Source organism: Argentina anserina, chromosome 5 (assembly GCF_933775445.1).
Source record: "Argentina anserina chromosome 5, drPotAnse1.1, whole genome shotgun sequence".
NCBI classification, from domain to species: domain Eukaryota; kingdom Viridiplantae; phylum Streptophyta; class Magnoliopsida; order Rosales; family Rosaceae; genus Argentina; species Argentina anserina.
In genome coordinates this window covers 9930233-9944716 of record NC_065876.1, presented here as the reverse complement: position 1 = coordinate 9944716, position 14484 = coordinate 9930233, and the positions used below count along the sequence as shown (strand labels likewise).

The 14484-nt window shown below is 39.7% G+C and overlaps 1 protein-coding gene and 1 pseudogene across 1 annotated transcript; both read left to right on the top strand.

The window, feature by feature from the left end:
- The first annotated feature begins 412 nt into the window (after nucleotides 1–412).
- Nucleotides 413–1054, top strand: LOC126793299 (14 kDa proline-rich protein DC2.15-like). Its single transcript, XM_050519769.1, has one exon. It carries the CDS (start codon nucleotides 474–476, stop codon nucleotides 867–869), a length of 396 nt encoding a protein of 131 aa, XP_050375726.1. The 5' UTR covers nucleotides 413–473; the 3' UTR covers nucleotides 870–1054.
- Nucleotides 1055–2045: 991 nt separating this feature from the next.
- Nucleotides 2046–3761, top strand: LOC126793291 (protein EFFECTOR OF TRANSCRIPTION 2-like; annotated as a pseudogene).
- The last annotated feature ends 10723 nt before the right edge of the window (nucleotides 3762–14484 follow it).

Here is a 14484-nt window from a genome sequence, read left to right as displayed (position 1 = left end):
AACAGGCAAAACTACAAATTGTATCTTGGACAAAATACTATCTCTGTTTTCTTGAGTAGTACAATAGAGTACTCTATCATTCAAAAATCAATGAAAAGCCAAGGTGGACGATGTTCACGGGTCATGAACGAAAGTAAGCCGTTGGGCAATCCCGTGATCCAAATAGATTCAAAGACCACATTATGCATCATATTAACAAATTTTTTTATTTGCACACCAGGCCTTCCAAAACTAGTGTGGAATCTGGAGCACTACCAGCTAATTCTAATCCAGCCTTGCTTCACATGCTGCTCTCCCTCAAGCGATGAATCTATTTTAAATTCGTTACGTACTTCTGTGTGTGTTCTCTATCTATCAGTTTATCGTCCGAATTCACTCACACTGAACTCTATAAATACCACTTCAAGCTCATTAACCATCACACTCAGAGAAAATTGACACTAGCTACCTAGTTCAATACTAAAAATAGAGATATGGATTCCAAGAGATGTTCCACCATCGCTCTCTTCCTCTCCATCAACCTTCTCTTCTTTTCCCTAGCAAGTGGTTGCAACACTTGCTCTCAGCCACATCCCATCACAAACCCTGGTGCGGGTTCTCCAGCCACAAAGAGCTGCCCTAGGGATACCTTAAAGTTGGGGGTATGCGCCAAGTTGCTGAATGGGGCGGTTGGGGCCGTCGTCGGGAGCCCTCCGGATACACCTTGCTGTGCTATCCTTGAGGGGCTTGTGGATCTTGAAGTTGCTGTGTGCCTTTGCACTGCCATTAAGGCCAACATTCTGGGTATCAACCTCAACATCCCTATTTCGTTGAGTTTGCTCCTTGACGGCTGCGCAAAGAAGTTCCCTCCAGGCTTCCAATGTGCATAAGCGAGAAAGCAATTGCCAGTTTGAAATATCGATCTTGATTTAAGTCTCATTCGTATGATTGAGGCAAATTATATTTGCTAGGTCTCTACTCTTGAACGTTGTTTTACGTGTGCCAATCTTTCAATAACTCTTTCATGCATTGAGATCGTAATTTCCCTAATTGATAGCATGCAGTTTGAAGCTTACAGACTGCTGTCATTTTAATTAAGGTGTTGTTTATCCTAATTGCACAGTCACATACACATAATTTCTATTTGATTGAGCACTTATGAAAGTCAATTAAAGTAAATTTATCGAGGTTTACATTCAAGACTAATTGCAATAGATGGAATTGCCGAACCTACGTCCATATGCAAAGTTATAATTTTCTACCGTGAGAGTTATATGTGTACACATTCGTAACCCATACAATCCTCATGTATGTGAATAAGCCATATTATATTGTATAAGGGCGAGTACGTGAAGACATAGTTTAAACTTTGAAAATCACTCTAATGTATACCGTGATAATTATAGTATGAGATTATGATCGAATTTCACATCGAAGATCAATTTGCATGGATGGATGGAGCAACCGAAAACCTAATTTATAAATTTTTCCAATGTTAATCTCACAATCTTAACAATATCCCCCCCCCCCCCAATATAAATCGTTTCCCCGTCCATTACCTTAAATAAGAGATGATAATGACTGCGTTTGGGGGAGCTTATAAGCTCCTTCACTTATAAGTCTGGGAGATTTTGGTGTTTGGTAACTAATAAATAAGCTACTTTTTCAATAAGTAAAAGGCGTTTTCGACGGAAAACAATAAGTTGGCAAATTTTTCATTTTACTTATAAGTCAGCCGCTTCCTTTTCGTGAGGATTAAATCAAATTTTTTAAAAATGACGTTGGGTATCCCTATCAATGTTGAACAATTACAACATGACCTTCATACAAACTGAAAAACCTATTCGACGCATATGCCTCATTTTTCTCTCTCTTCTGTTCTTCACTTCGTCTAAAACTTGACGTCTGCAACTAGGGCTCATAGATAAGCAATTGATTTGTTCCTCTTGTTTGCGTTCAAGCTTGGAACTCGGCAAAGTCTGTGCTCTTTAGTGTATCATTTGTATGGTTTTTCTAAGTTTTGATTAATTATTTCCTCTTGTTGTTCCCGGGTTTTTTCTTCTTACTCAATTTCAGTTCGTGGTTCTTGGGTTTTCACTTTTCAGAGCTCTATTTCGGTTCATGGTGTCTTGTTCTATTTCTGGGTTGATAAAAATGTTTTTTCTATATGAATGTGAAAAGCTATTTCAGCCCCACCCAATGGTAGCCAGCGACTTAACCGCTGCTCTCCCAAGATTGAAGAGGGAACATTGCAAGCGCACAAAACACGACACCCACTTTTCCAATTGGAAGGTAATCTAACACTTCTGTCTCTTTGTTCGATTCTTTGTAATCTACTCCCTAGTTTCCCGGCTTAAATTTTACTTCTTTGATCAAACCCAGATCGTAGAATCGAGTTTTGCATGTTACTTACGTTGTTGGCATATTAAAACTCTGATGAAATCTAGGTTCTTGTCGGACCCTGTGACTGGGATGACTATCCAGTTGGCAAGGAAGGAGCTGAGAGGTACAGAGTGCATAATCTGCCTAGAGTTGAGAGTTCGGGAGTGTATGAACTCGGGGTTGCTGTTTGGCGGGACCGTGGGATTGAATCGGATAAGGTAGTCCCGGTTTATCTTGGGCAAGCTGACAGTGTGAGGACAAGGCTTCAGCAGTATGGCCGGACAGGGGGCTCATTTGGGGAATACGAGTGAGCGGTTACGAAAGGGGCCTGGATTGTTTGAGGAGATGTTGGCTGGAGGCTACCCCATTCTGTATAGATGGGCTCCTGTAAGTTTGATTTCGATTTTCTAGTAGTGAAGTTTACTTGGATTGTGCTGATTGGGTCAGTTTTGAACTTGTTCTTGGCTTGTGCTGTGATTTATTTCATTTCGAGCACTTGTTAAATCTCTTGTTCAATTGGCTTTGTTATACTGATACTGTGTGTCTGTGTCTAGTTAGTTTATCATTAAAATAGAACAGCATGGGGTAGTTACTGCTTCTCTTTTATATGGTTTCTGGTGTGGCTGTTTGGAGTTGATTGTGAAAACAGTTTGAAGATGCATCGTTTTTCTGTAGTTAGTCCGTACTGTTTTACTGAATGTAAACATGAGCTGATGTAAACAGTAAAGGTTGAGCCTGTAGTGATACAATATCTAATTTAAGTTATTTACCAGTCTATGTTGGGCCTGCAGTTAATCAGTTTTCTACTAAATATGCACATTAACTAATGTGAACATCAGTCGATCTAATTATTAACTATTCTAGGTGAAAAGATTTCCACTTGCTGTTCGAGTGTGGACTCAACTTGAAGCTTTTAGTTGTCTTAACTTTATGTTCATTTGAGCATGGGTGAGTTGGGATTTTCATATTCGTTTTCATTTTACATCTTCATGCTAGAATCCTAGAGATACATGTTCGTGATTTCTGTATGATCAATTGTGTTATGTGCTTGCCGTTTTGAGAGATCGCAGTTTGTCAGTATAGAATAGCAGTTCGTCTGCACAAGTGAAAACTATATGTATGATATGCCTCATTTTTTGTTCATTGTCAAACAGATGAGAACCAAAAGTGAGGCGCGGAGAACAGAATGTCAGCTGCTTGACACATTTGATTATGCATGGAACACATGCATCAATGGTGCACGGCGTACTGATGATGTCCTTCAGAGACTCAAGAAAGTTTCATCAAAATTTACGCGATTTACTAATATTGTTCAGAGGCTTCTACCTTTCCGACAGAAGCAAGTCGGTATCAGAATTAACTCTAGCAATTGTTAAAAGAGTTTGGGGATAATGCACTAATTGCTTATGGTAATTTTGTTAGAAGTACTGATATCGCAATGTAAACGTCCTGGCCAGAAAGCTAGTAAAGTGAAGATGATCATATTGTAGTTGTCTTCCTATCATGGTTGTGTTCGGGAATGATACCATGTTTGGGTAAAATCTATTAAAATCAAATAAATCATGCTAAAAGAATACAGTATAATCTATATATAATTAAAACAATCCATGGAGTCTACACATTCTATAAAAATCCATGTATTATTATAAGTTTGGTAGAATCATTTAAAATCTAGATTGAATACACCTCCGTACTTCATGACAGATGTAAGGTAAATAATTGTCAACAAAATACGAAATGAAAAATTCATTGTTACGAAGAATTTATTGTTGCTGACTTGCTGTTAAAAATCTCTCTGGATTCATGGTCATTAACTTAATACATGAATGATTGGATGTACTAATTAAGCATCAGTTTCTAACGTATCAAGAGGAATTATATGAAACTAGATGAGATAGCTATGAGGTTAAAAAAAGAAAGAAAAAGAGACTTGAAATCATTTGGTGTCCAAATTTGTCATTACACACACAAAACATAAGTCAGCTTAAGTTTACCAAACACTTTACACAACTTATGCTACTTTAAGTTACTTATAAAAAGTCAGTTTACCAAATAGTCAGTTACTTTACTTATCACCAACTTATTCTCAGAAATAAGTATAAGTCAACTTATCTTATAAGTCACAGCTGCACCAAACACACCCAATAAGGAGCTTATCCAAAGTTTGTTGGGGGAGCGGTGCTAACTTAAATGGCACTATCGTGGACCGAAACACCAATATCACCTACTTAGCTAAGGGAGAGCAAAATCTGGATCTTAGCTAAGACCCCTTCTCTCTCGTCCCCTCCTTTCTCTCTTCTTCATTCTCAGTACTACCTTCTGCCTTCTCTTTGGTCTCAATTCTTGGGTATTGCTTGGCACTAATATGGGAGATAGAAGGGCGCTGCTAAATCAAGTACATACTAAATTGGGCTGACGAGATCTTGTTGAATATGATTCATCTAAGGTCTGGGTTTCGCTGGTAATTGACGAGCAAGCAAAACAATTGGCTGAAGGTAAATAATAATTTCTGGAATTGGGTATTGGATATTGCCAATTTGCCATGATGGCCTGAAAGTAAATAACAATTTTGATTTTGATTATGGGTGTTGAATTTTAGGTTTTGGGTTCATACGCATGTAGAATGTTGAGCATATAGAAACAATTTAGATTTTAGAGGCGGCAATGTGAGTCATGTAATGTAATTTAAGGATATACATTACGTAGTTAGTACTTACATATTCCATATATGGTAGTACGTAGTACATAGAGTTGTAGTATAATGTATTCTGTATATATAGCATCTAGTGTGAGATGAATAAATATCAGAAAATTCTTTCTCTAAATCTTGTCTTATTTGACTTGATATTAGAGCACAGATCCGAAAGGACTTTGTCTCTTTATTTTTTCTGCTGCAATTTATCTGTAGGATTAAACCCGATTGTTGGTTTTTTACCTCCTCTCGATTTCGTCGTCTTCTTCAGCCTGGTCAAAGACTTCCTTTGGGCGCCCGACTGTTTGTTTAGGCACCCAATCAGTCCTACTCAATAACCTCGTCAATCTGCCACTGCCTCTCCTCGCCACAACATCTCCTCTGACGTCATCTGTTCAGCATTGTCATCTTCAAGATAGTCTGCCGTCGTCGTCGTCATCTTCAAGTCAGTCCGCTATCGTCAATCGGCACTAGTCAGCGTGTCCTTGTTTCCTTCCGACGTCGTTTCGGCTAAGCACATTTGGTATCGGGGTCGTCTCGGCGTCCTTGTTTCCCGATCTGTCAACTCGCTCCAGATCTGTCTCGGCTTGGTTCCAGATCGTCTCGACTGTGACTTTCCTTCAACTAGTCAGTCGACCCGTTTTTTCAGTATTTCAACCCGGTTTTCAGATATTTCTGACCCGACCCGAATCCATTTTTCTTGGGTCTGACTCGCTCCATCAGCCCAGTCCATTTTTTGGCTTGATTTACTCACCGCACAATCTACTTGATCAGTACAGTGATTTTTTAACACAAAAAAAATGTCTCGTGTGTACGTTGGCAATTTGGACTCTCGGGTTTCAAAATGGAGCTTGAGATTGAGTTATGTAAGTTTGGAATTATCATAAAAGTATGGGTTGCAAGAAGACCACCTGGTTATGTTATTATTGATTTTGTCCACATGAGAGATGTTGAGAAAGCTATTCGCGAGTTGGATGGTAAATATGGTTGGAGAGTTGAGTTCTCGCACGACATCAGACATGCTTTGGGTCAATACTGCACAAATGGTACCATTTCTGTAACTACAAAACCTCGAGCTGGTGATCAGATCGGTATGGCTTTGAAAGTTTCTAACTTTGTTGGTTGTGATACTTGGATTATTGATTCTAGTGTCTCTTATCATATGACTTATGATAAATCTTACTTTATTACCGAGTTGTCTGCTTCTCACTAATGCTAATGGTGAGGTTTTTCTTGTTCTAGGGAGAGTGTCAGTTCGTATCACTCCTATTTTAGAACTCCATAATGTTTCATATGTACTTGACTTATCACATCACTTACTATCTGTTACCGAGTTGAATACTGAGTCTCAATGTTCTATGACATTTTTTCCCATGTATGTGATTTTTCAGGATCTTCTCCCCAGGGAGATACTCGGTCGGGGGGATTTAAGGGGCATATTATTTCACTTGGATCAGACATATGCAGGAGCTAAGCCAGGAGCACAACCATGCATTGCCTTGACTGCAAGTTCTAATCATATAGGTGAAATTTGGTTGTGGCATCGCCGATTGGAACATTTATCTTTCCATGTTATGAAAAAAAAGCACGTCTTCCCTGTTTATTGGTGTGGATGAGTCTTCTTTGCGTTGTGAAACATGTGTGCATGCTAAGAGTTATCGTTTTACCTATTCTCCGAGTTTTTCTAAGAGTCATACTCTTTTTAAATTAATTCATTCTGATGTTTGGGGACCTTCCTAAGAGCCTACAGTCACGGGTATCTGATATTATGTGTCTTTTATTAATGATTTCACTAAGTCGTCACGGGTTGTTATTCTTCGAACCAGATATGAGGTTTTTCCTACTTTTTAAGTTTTTCGTACTCATGTCCGAACACAATATAATAGTCAATGTTCTAAAAATCCCCGCCTAGGACCGCCTAGGCGGCGCCTAGGCGCCCGGAGATCCTTAGCCGCCTAGATTTTGGGCCGATTAATCCCCGATTAATCCTCTGGGCGCTGGTTTTTAGCTGTCCGCCCGATTAACGCCTAGCGTTTTTTAGAACATTAATAATAGTACCATTACGATTATTCGTTCTGATAATGGGGGGGGGGGGAATATGTCAATCATGTTTTTCAACATTTTTTGAAAGCTCATGGGATTATTCACCAAACCATATGTCTACGGACACCAGAGCAAAATAGGGTGTCCGAAAGGAAAAACCGTCATCTCCTTGATATAGCTCATTCCATTTTTTTAGTGCTCATATGCCTAAGTGTATGTGGGGTGATGTTGTAGCAGCTTCAGCTCATCTTACCAATCGTCTTTCATCTAGTGTCCATTAGGGAAACGTTCCTCTTCAGGTTCTTGAATCTCATGTATACATTCCATCTTTTCACAATATACATGCCCGTATTTTTAGTTGTGTGGCTTTTGTTTATGTCTCTAAGCTAGAGAAAGTCGAAATTGGATCCCCGAGCAATCAAGTGTGTGTTTGTTGGATATGGAAGCAATTAGAAAGGATACATGTATTATCATCCACCCATCAGAAAGTACTATGTCACTATGGATGTTACTTTCTTTGAAAACATGAGGTATTCTCAGCCCTTTAGGGGGAGAATTCATTTTTTGAAGAGCTGTATCATGGCGAGGAGGAGGAATCAGAAAGAGTTATTGTTAGAGATACTTTGACTGCAGTAGCATATTCTCATTCTGAGGTGGAAATTTCAAATAATCAGGTACCAGCAGTAGTAGATTCTCATTCTGAGGTGGAAACTTCAGATAACCAGGTACCAGCAGAGGCAGAAACTCCACCAAAGGTAGAAGTATCAAACACCTAGGTTCCAGAAAGAGAACCAATAGTTGAGAGAACAACTACCCCTCCCGCCATCACTCATACCCCCGACTAACAACTTACTGGTGTAGAAGATCACTTATCTGACGTATGTCCATCCACTGGGACTAGTAGTAAGTCTAATAGTGAGCAATATGTGTTACCAAACATGTTTACTAGAGGTCAACCCCCCCCCCCCTTCCCAAAAGATATGAACTTAGTTTACTGGCTAAATCAAAATATCAAGTAGTCAACTATATGTCCACTAGGAGATTATTAAAGTCATATAAATTTTTTGTAAATCAAATATATGTTGTATCAGTACCTAACAAAGTGCAGGATGCAATGGGGAATCCAAAATGGAGGAAAGCAATGCAGGAAGAGATGGAGGCATTACAAAAAAATGATACTTGGGGGAACTTGTGCCTCCAGCACATGGCAAGAAGGCAATAGGGTGTCGTTGGATGTTCATTGTGAAGCATAATGCGGATGGATCAATAAGCATGTATAAAGATGAGACTTTTGCAAAGGGGTTTACTCAAAAATATGGTATTGATTATGATGAGACTTTTGCTCTTGTTACAAAGATGAACACTGTCCGAGCATGTATAAAGCACGCCTCTTTGCGAAGGGGTTTACTGAAAAATATGGTATTGATTAAAATGAGACTTTTGCTCTTGTTACAAAGATGAACATTGTCCGAGTTCTCCTTTCATTTGCTGCAAGTTTGAATTGGTCACCCCGATAGTTTGATGTCAAGAATGAATTTCTTCATGGAGAGTTAGCTGAAGAGGTGTATATGAGTCTCCCTTTAGGGTACGTAACTACTTCTTTTGATGATTTTGTGTGCTAATTGAGAAAGTCTCTATATAGTCTCAAACAGTCACCTCGTGCCTGGTTTGGGAGGTTCTCACAGTTTATGCAGAAGATTGGTTACAAACAGAGTAATTTAGTCCTACAATATTTCTTAAGCATCAGCAAGAGAAGGTAGTAGCTTTTATTATATATGTTGATGAGATTGATCGGCTGCAGGAACAGTTGTCTTCTGTGTTTGAGATGAAAGACTTGGGTGATCTCAAGTATTTCTTAGGGATTGAGGTAGTAAGGGGGAGAGACAAGATCTACTTGTGCCAGAAGAAGTACATGCTTGATTTATTGACAGAGACATGTATGTTAGATTGCACACCTATTGACACCCCTATTGAGAAAAACCATCATCTAGCTGAGTATCCAGACCAAACACCAACTGATCGAGCTCGCTATCAGAGGTTAGTTGGGCACTTGATTTATTTGACTCGTACTAGACTAGATATTGCTTATGCAATGAGTGTAGTGAGTCAGTTCATGCATAATCCAAGTAACAGTCATATGGATGTTGTTGAGGTACTTGAAGTCAGGTCTAGGGAGAAGAGAATGTTCTCTAAACACAACAACATTCTTGTGGTTAGTGGTTTTACAGATGTAGACTGGGCTAGAAATATTACAGACAGGAGGTCGACATCATGTTACTTTACCTTTGTGGGATGTAATTTGGTCACATGGAAGAGTAAGAAATAGAAAGTTGTGGCCAAATCGAGTGTTAGGACTGAGTATAGAGGTATGGCTCATGGAGTGTATGATTTGTTGGGGCTGAGAAATCTACTACGTAATTTGGGTGTTAGGTTAAAAAGTGCTATGCAATTATATTGTGACAACAAAGCAGCAATTGATATATCACAAAATCCAGTACAACATGATCGTACTAAACAGATGGAGGTGGATCGTCATTTCATAAAAAAGAAGCTAGATGCAAAGATTATTAGTTTCCCTTTTATCTTTACTGAAGAGCAGCTTGCAGATATTCTCACTAAAAGAGTTTCTAAAAAAGCGTTTTGTGACTCACTTAGCAAGTTTAGCATGATATATGTGTATGCGCCAACTTAAGGGGGAGTGTGAGCGTGAGTCATAAAATGTAATTTAGAGATGTACATTATGTAGTTAGTACTTACATATTCTGTATATGGTAGTATGTAGTCCATAGAGTTGTAGTACAATATATTTTCTATATATAACCTCCCGTGTGAGATGAATAGATATCAGAATATTCATTCTTTAATATTGAATTATCAAACATGGTTATGGCTTTTCTTCTTGTTCTGCATTTGGTCCCAGACTCCCAGTAATGTTTATTAAGAGATCTCATTCACGGATTCTCTCCCAGCCTTCACCTTTATTTTGGCTTTTAGATCAGTCCCAATATTGTTGATTAAGATATCCCCAGTCTAAACCATCTTAGAGATACCAATTTTTGTGTTCATATTTGCATCTATGCATAAAAACTTGGGTTTATGTACTGGTTTCGAGAAACCATTAAGATCGGGGTTTGTGCATGTGTAATGCAAGGCAGATGTAGAGAGCTAAGTGAGCAAAGTCAGCAAACTAGAAATGATTGTCTTGCCACAGGTAGTACGACCTCCCAAACATGGTTCTAACTAGCACTCAGTAAGGGTACTTTAGTGTGAGTAGGTCAAGTATTAAAATTGAGTGACTTACAATAATCTTGGGTATCAAACGTGCACTTTCAGTCCTCTAAATAAATAAACACTCATTACGGCATCAAGCCATTAGCCATGGTTAAAGTTTCTGGAAATCCAACCTTTTCTTCAGGAACAATAACATATGTTTGTGAGTCAAAACCTTTTCAGTCATCTGAATCAATAAACACTCACTATGGGATCAAGCCATTAGCCATGCATGGTTAAAGTTTCTGGACATCCAACCTTCTATATATATATGGAGCTATTCAAGAGCGGACATTCGTAATATCAAATAAGTGCGGACGAATCATTTTCTAGCTTCATATCATCCCATGATTAGTGGTTAATCCACCTACACAGTCTCAAATCATCTTCTCTCTCACGTTGCAAGAATGTCAAACCCAAAAAACCCAAAAATCTGCTCTATGATAAGTATGAGCTGCAATGGTGGAAAATATGATATTTTGAGGAATCAAAGGTCATTATAAATCATTTGTGATGTTAAGGGTATTCAAACTCTTCTAGAGGGAGAGAGAACATGATTTAACAACAAATTATGGGCGTTGAAATGCTAAATCATGATGCATCCATACTTTTTTAACATGCGGACGTTCGCTTCAGATCCCGTCTATACATATATATACACAGTCTGTTTTAAGTGCGGACGTCCGTACCTCAGTTTAAGGTACTAATTTCTATTTTTACCAATTTTCCGATCAAGTTTTCACATCTCAACCGTCCAATCCTTACGTAATAATGTATAGATTATCTTTCTAATTTTCAGCCAATTTGTAATCGTTATGTCACTCAAAATGTTTTTCTATTATTAACATGAACTGTTCAAGTTCAGTAGATTTAATTCGTTCATTGGTTTAATCTAGTTAGATACATGAACGATTACTAAACTGGCTGAAAATTTGCATAACTGATCTATACGTTATTACATAAGGACTCGACGATTGAGATATGAAAACTCGATCAAAAAATAGGTAAAAATGGAAATCCGTACCTTAAACTAAGGCACGGATTTCCGCACCGGATCAAGATTATATATATATATATATATACATATGGTCATTCCACTAAGAGATTCATTTTTTTGGTCTTTTAAAGGAATATATCTTAAACCAACTATTTGATTACATTTCGACATCTCAACCGTTCAACTTTTAAGATCTAATATGTATATCACTCCTGTAAAATTTCAGCCAAAATAGTGATCGTTAATGTATCAAACTTGGCGAAAGAAATGGACGCGTCAAATTTGTAAAACTTGAACCGCTCATGCTTATAAGGTAAATTTCAAATTTTGTCTTAAACACCTATAATTTTGCTGAAATTTCACAGAGATTATTTATACATTAGACCCTAAAAATTGAATGATAGAGATGTTGAAATATAATCGAAAAATTGGTCAAGTGACCTATCATTTTTTAAACCAAAAACAAAAAGATCTCTCACTAGAATGACGTTGTGCGCCATGCAACCTAGGCATGCGACACAAGGGGGAGTGTTTCGGGAGAATTACTATTCTACCCTTGTGTGTATCTTAGCCTAACAGGTTTCCTATTAGGAGATAGATTTTAGCATCTCCGTAATAGATTAGGACTCTGAATCCTATGGGATTGTGGTTTTGTAATGCCTATATATAGGCCCCTATATCATTCAATAATACACGATTATTTCATCATGCATCACGTTATCACGCACTTTGCCCTAAAACCCTGAACTTTTAGAGCCCTAGAATTTTTTTTTTCCTCCGCCGGCCGCCGTCGTCTCCGGTCTCCGGCATCTACTCGCCGGTGGACTTCCTGCTTGCCACCGCCGCATCCCTGCCCCTGCACACCCTCCCCGCAGCCCCTGCAGCCAGCCCCTGCACACAGGCACGCAGCCCCTGCAGCCCCGTAGGGTCTCCTCCACATTCGCTCCGCAAAAACATCTTTTTTCCCCGCAAGTCCCCGCATCAAAGCATTCAAAATTGCTCCTCCCGCATATTCACGCAAGAAACGCGAAATTCAGAAGCAAGGCCTTCACTCAAGAGAAACTACTCCCGTATTCTACAAACCTTCAAAGGTAAATTTTTCATAAACGTTCCCGCTTTTGAACGTATAGATATATTATATCGGGCGCTATTAGCCTTCTTCTTGTCTTAATTCTGGCCTTTCTTATAACGCCGATGAGATTATAGAGGGATGGGTTTCCCCTCTTGGTCGATGTTTTCTGTGTGACGGTCCTGGGGGAGTCACGATTGTTTTGAAAGGGAAGTTAATCGATTTTCGTGTGGTCGCCTGAGTGCACCGTTATTTTGGGTGCGATCATGAGTATCGTCGTTTGCATCAATTTTTCTTGTGACCATATACGTCACCCCTTCTAATTCCTATTATACTTATCGATTCCGTAATCGTTTTTGTAAATGTCATCGCCATCTCGACCGGAATTTGGCCTTCTTGATCTAGAAGGAAAGGAATACCACCGTTGGGTTTCCGACATGGAGCTCGCTTTCGAGAGCCGACCCTCCTGCTGATTTCCCACCCATGGCTAAGACTCAGACTCTCATCTTCATGAGACGTCACATCCATGCAACTCTTAAGAGGCAATACTTGAACGTAAAAGATCCTAAATAATTATGGGACAAACTACGCTTGCGGTACAACAACGTTCATGATAAACTTCTTCCTGAATTGACCGTTAGATGGGATAACATCCGTCTATTGGACTATAAGAGAGTGGATGATTTCAATCAGGATATGCTATGCTTGCAATCTGATCTTGGCACTGTTGGTGTCATCAAGACCGACCTAGATCTTCTCAATAACACATTGGACACGTTTCCAATCAACTATGAGGTTCAAGCTCATATGTACCGCACTCATGTAGAGGAAGGGAAGATCCGGTCTTTCACCAACTTAATGGCACTCTTGGCTAAGAAGGAGAGACATTCTGAGATCATCCTCAACAACAACAATAGACATGTTGGCACTAAAAAGATTTCTACGCCACAGTCTAACTATGGGAAAGCTCCTAAACAAAAGAATCAATCAAAGAACGCTTCATATCAGCACCAAAACAACAACTCTCGCGGTGGGAGGCAACATGGCCGGTCTCGGCCTCGGTCCAATACTTGGACCAGTGATGGTGGCGGCGCCGCACCCTCCGGGGGAGGCCATCCCCGTCCCAAAATTCAAGGAGGCCGTGCGCCTCCTCATGCCTCCACTTCCGGTAATGGCAAGTCTCCATGCTTCAAATATGGCTCATTTAAGCACTTTAATCGTGATTGTCGCGCTAGCAAAGAGATGATCACGGCTTACTCCGCCTACAAGAAGTTTTTACAACCTGAATCGAATCATGTGGATGAGGACCATGAGATCGAGACTCACCATATCTCCATGAAGCCCGAGCCCCTTGCCTCTAAGGCTAGGCCTCCGGCCGCTCGATGGATACTCCCGACTTTGATTAGTCATTTTAGCTTCTTTAGCTTTATGATTCAAGTATTGTTATGGCCGACCGCCATTGTTATCTTCATTGACTTTAGTCTTTTGATTTTGGAATTAGAAGTTCATGTGTGATGTATTAAAGATTGGCATTCAATAAAATTTCTCATTTTCTTGCTTACAAGACAATCTCTTTGAGAATTTTATTTACCCTATACTTAGCATGATGATCAACGTGTACAACTCACGTGGTTTTTAAATTAGACGCTTTTGGGTTACATGGGACCCCAATAGCACTACATTGTGAATTTGGAACTTCAAATTTGGAAAACGAACCTCGGAACGTAAAAAAAACGACGTCGTTTTGCCCTTGGCTGGACCCGGTCACTGTTCTAGCGTTTCCGGCACGTTTTGCCAGCGTATTCGTCGCCTTCCGGCGATTTCCCGGCGTTTCCCATACCGCCACCTGGTTCCTGCCGGCGTCCCCTGTCGGACCTGATGTTCCGGCCTCCATACCGGCCAGATCCAACCGCCGCCGGCCGGTTTTCCAGAAATCGGTGCCGCCGGGTTTCCAGTGAGTTTTTTCGACGATTTTTTCGTCGTTTCTCGTCATTTTTCCGGCATAGTTCAGCAGTCCCTGCTGCCACGTTTTTCTCGTCCAAAATTCACCCG

Coding starts and splice junctions, on each gene's coding strand:
- LOC126793299 (XM_050519769.1), top strand. CDS start 474: ATGGATTCCAAGAGATGTTCCACCATCGCTCTCTTCCTCTCCATCAAC.